Below are 2,586 nucleotides of genomic sequence, written 5' to 3'. Positions count from 1 at the left end.
GGTGTGCTTCAGTGATTAGCCAGGCAGAGTCAGGGAAATGTGCCACGCCCACTACACAGACAGAGAAAAGTGCACAACACAAGAATGGGGAAAACACAGGGAAACACGGGAAACACAGGGAACGACAATCCCGACTGTCATCGTGACAGAAAAAGTTTAAGTAACTAAGCAAGTACACCAATCACTCTTGGACATCTATTATACACACACATGGTGATAACACAAGCACAGAGAGACAAACGCTCTCGAAGCTCTGATTGCTCCCTGATGGGTTGATTGGATGACTTTTACTGCTGAGAGCATCAGCTTTCTTTCCATGCGTCTAACTTTTGTCAGGAAGTGATCACTTGCGTGGCCTTAACTGATCCCACACGCAGCGTGTCTGTGTATATAACAACTCAAACATATCCTTGTTCTAATAATCATGTATACTCACAATCAAATCATATCATCAAGTAAAAAAAAAAGAAATCACTTTATAAAAATGTGTTGAATGCACACTTACTTGGCGAGCTTCTTGAATCCAATAGCTCTTTTCTTGGTGGGAGTCCCATTGACTCCCTTCCACACGTGGGTATGCCAAGGATCAGGCTTTACCACAACAGAAAAAAAGGAAATATAGGTCAGATATTTTTATACATTAAGATATGATGATGAAAATGGGAATTTTCCTGCATTTTTTTCTTCAGTACAGTGAAGCCCTCTATGTATGTAGATTCTACTTGCGTTCAACCCAACCTTTCTTCCTTGACTTTAGGCGATGAATTCTGACTAATTACATCTTTAATCAACTATGTTGGCCAACCAATTTGTAAACATGAGAGCGTGTCTTTAATGGGTGGTGATCTACTTTCCCAAAAACACCAATTAACTTCCTATGAATATCATTATCATCATTACTGTAACCAATTTCGGCAAAGACATTTAAATTTAAAATTTCAATTCATACTGAGAATAAAGAACCTCATACAGTAGGATGTGAGGTCATTGCATTGTGATACCAGTAGGTTTGGCATTTCTTTTCTTAATATGCTAAAGCATTGTTTCCCAAAGACTGGGTCACGACCCTCAGGTGGTTCGCAAGAGTTTTTTGGGGGGTCATCTCGCATCATGTTTCCCAGGAGTTTACGAATAATGTCTATTGACATGAGTCGCGAAGGTTTGTGACTTTTAAAATATGGTGTTTGGGAAACACTGCGCTAAAGAATCCTTCTTTTTTAAAAGCAAGAAAAGATAGAAAATCAGTAGCTCACATGTAGCTTATCATAGAGACAGAGAATATATAATATAATACAGGTGGAATTCATGATATATTTGCCTACCTGGTACTCAAAGGACGGTGTGAGGTGGTAGTTGAGCATTTCTTGGTGGAACACAGGCGTGATACTTCCTGACATGGAAGGAACAATCCACACCCAGTCTCCAGGACAGCCGCCTCGCACGCAGTACTCGTTCTCCATGTGCTTTATGAAAGACTCTGTGGCTGAGTGATGGTCGACTATGGTCACCTTGCAGGACTTAAAAAAAGAGGAAAACCAATCATAAAACTTCAATAATTATAGTCAATAACCATAAGCAACCACAAGCAACAGACTTGTTTTCGTGGTTTGTGGGAACTCCACACAGACATGTACCCATTTCCTCAACCCTAACTATCACACATGAACGCCTATTAAACCTAACCTAAAACTAAAACCTAAACTGCAAAAACCAAAACCCAAAAACCCAAAAACAGATGTTTATTCAGGAAGTACTGCTACACCATAAGAAAATAGTCCCTATTACTTATCTGATTTCAATGGCAGTGGAAACTAAACAGAACCTCTCCACCTGAGTTAACTCCATTTTGCGATTACAAATGTCTTGTGTCGCCCTCACCTGGAAACTGTGGAGAACAGCAATGTTTATCTCTACAAGCGCCTGGTCTTTCCAAAGGGAGGACGTCTTCCTTGTGTCCAAGTTCATTTTGGTAGCAACATCCTGTAAGCAATAGGCATTATTGGTAGGTATATAGGTATTATTATTATTATTATTATTATTATTATTATTATTATTATTATTATCCCCTCCTTCAACCGCAACCTTAACGTGGTGGAGGGATTCGAGTATCCAAATGAACCTAGGAGCAATGTTGTTGTTGAGAAAAGTCAAGAGTGCAGCTACCAAGATGCCACTTGCCACCAGTTTTGCCATATTTCAGAGCTGCAACATCACTGGAGTGCCCAAAAGCACAAGGTGTGCAATACTCAGAGACACGGCCAAGGTAAGAAAGGCTGAAAAACGACCACCACTGAACAAGACACACAAGCTGAAACGTCAAGACTGGGCCAAGAAATATCTCAAGACTGATTTTTCTAAGGTTTTATGGACTGATGAAATGAGAGTGAGTCTTGAAGGGCCAGATGGATGGGCCCGTGGCTGGATCGGTAAAGGGCAGAGAGCTCCAGTCCGACTCAGATGCCAGCAAGGTGGGGTACTGGTATGGGCTGGTATCATCAAAGATGAGCTTGTGGGGCCTTTTCGGGTTGAGGATGGAGTCAAGCTCAACTCCCAGTCCTACTGCCAGTTTCTGGAAGACACCTTCTT

At 41.2% G+C, this 2,586-nt stretch overlaps 1 protein-coding gene across 1 annotated transcript in view; it reads right to left on the bottom strand.

Annotated features, from left to right (window-relative positions):
* LOC103396877 (nitric oxide synthase, brain-like) overlaps positions 1 to 2,586 on the bottom strand; it is a 44,256-nt gene that overhangs the window by 20,236 nt on the left and 21,434 nt on the right. Inside the window, 3 exon segments of the mRNA XM_025052857.1 lie at positions 506 to 591; positions 1,323 to 1,517; positions 1,879 to 1,980. Of these exon segments, the coding sequence (XP_024908625.1) occupies positions 506 to 591; positions 1,323 to 1,517; positions 1,879 to 1,980 (383 nt within the window).

This window comes from Cynoglossus semilaevis, chromosome W, assembly GCF_000523025.1.
Source record: "Cynoglossus semilaevis isolate Cse_v1.0 chromosome W, Cse_v1.0, whole genome shotgun sequence".
NCBI lineage: Eukaryota > Metazoa > Chordata > Actinopteri > Pleuronectiformes > Cynoglossidae > Cynoglossus > Cynoglossus semilaevis.
This window is presented reverse-complemented; position numbering and strand designations above follow the sequence as displayed.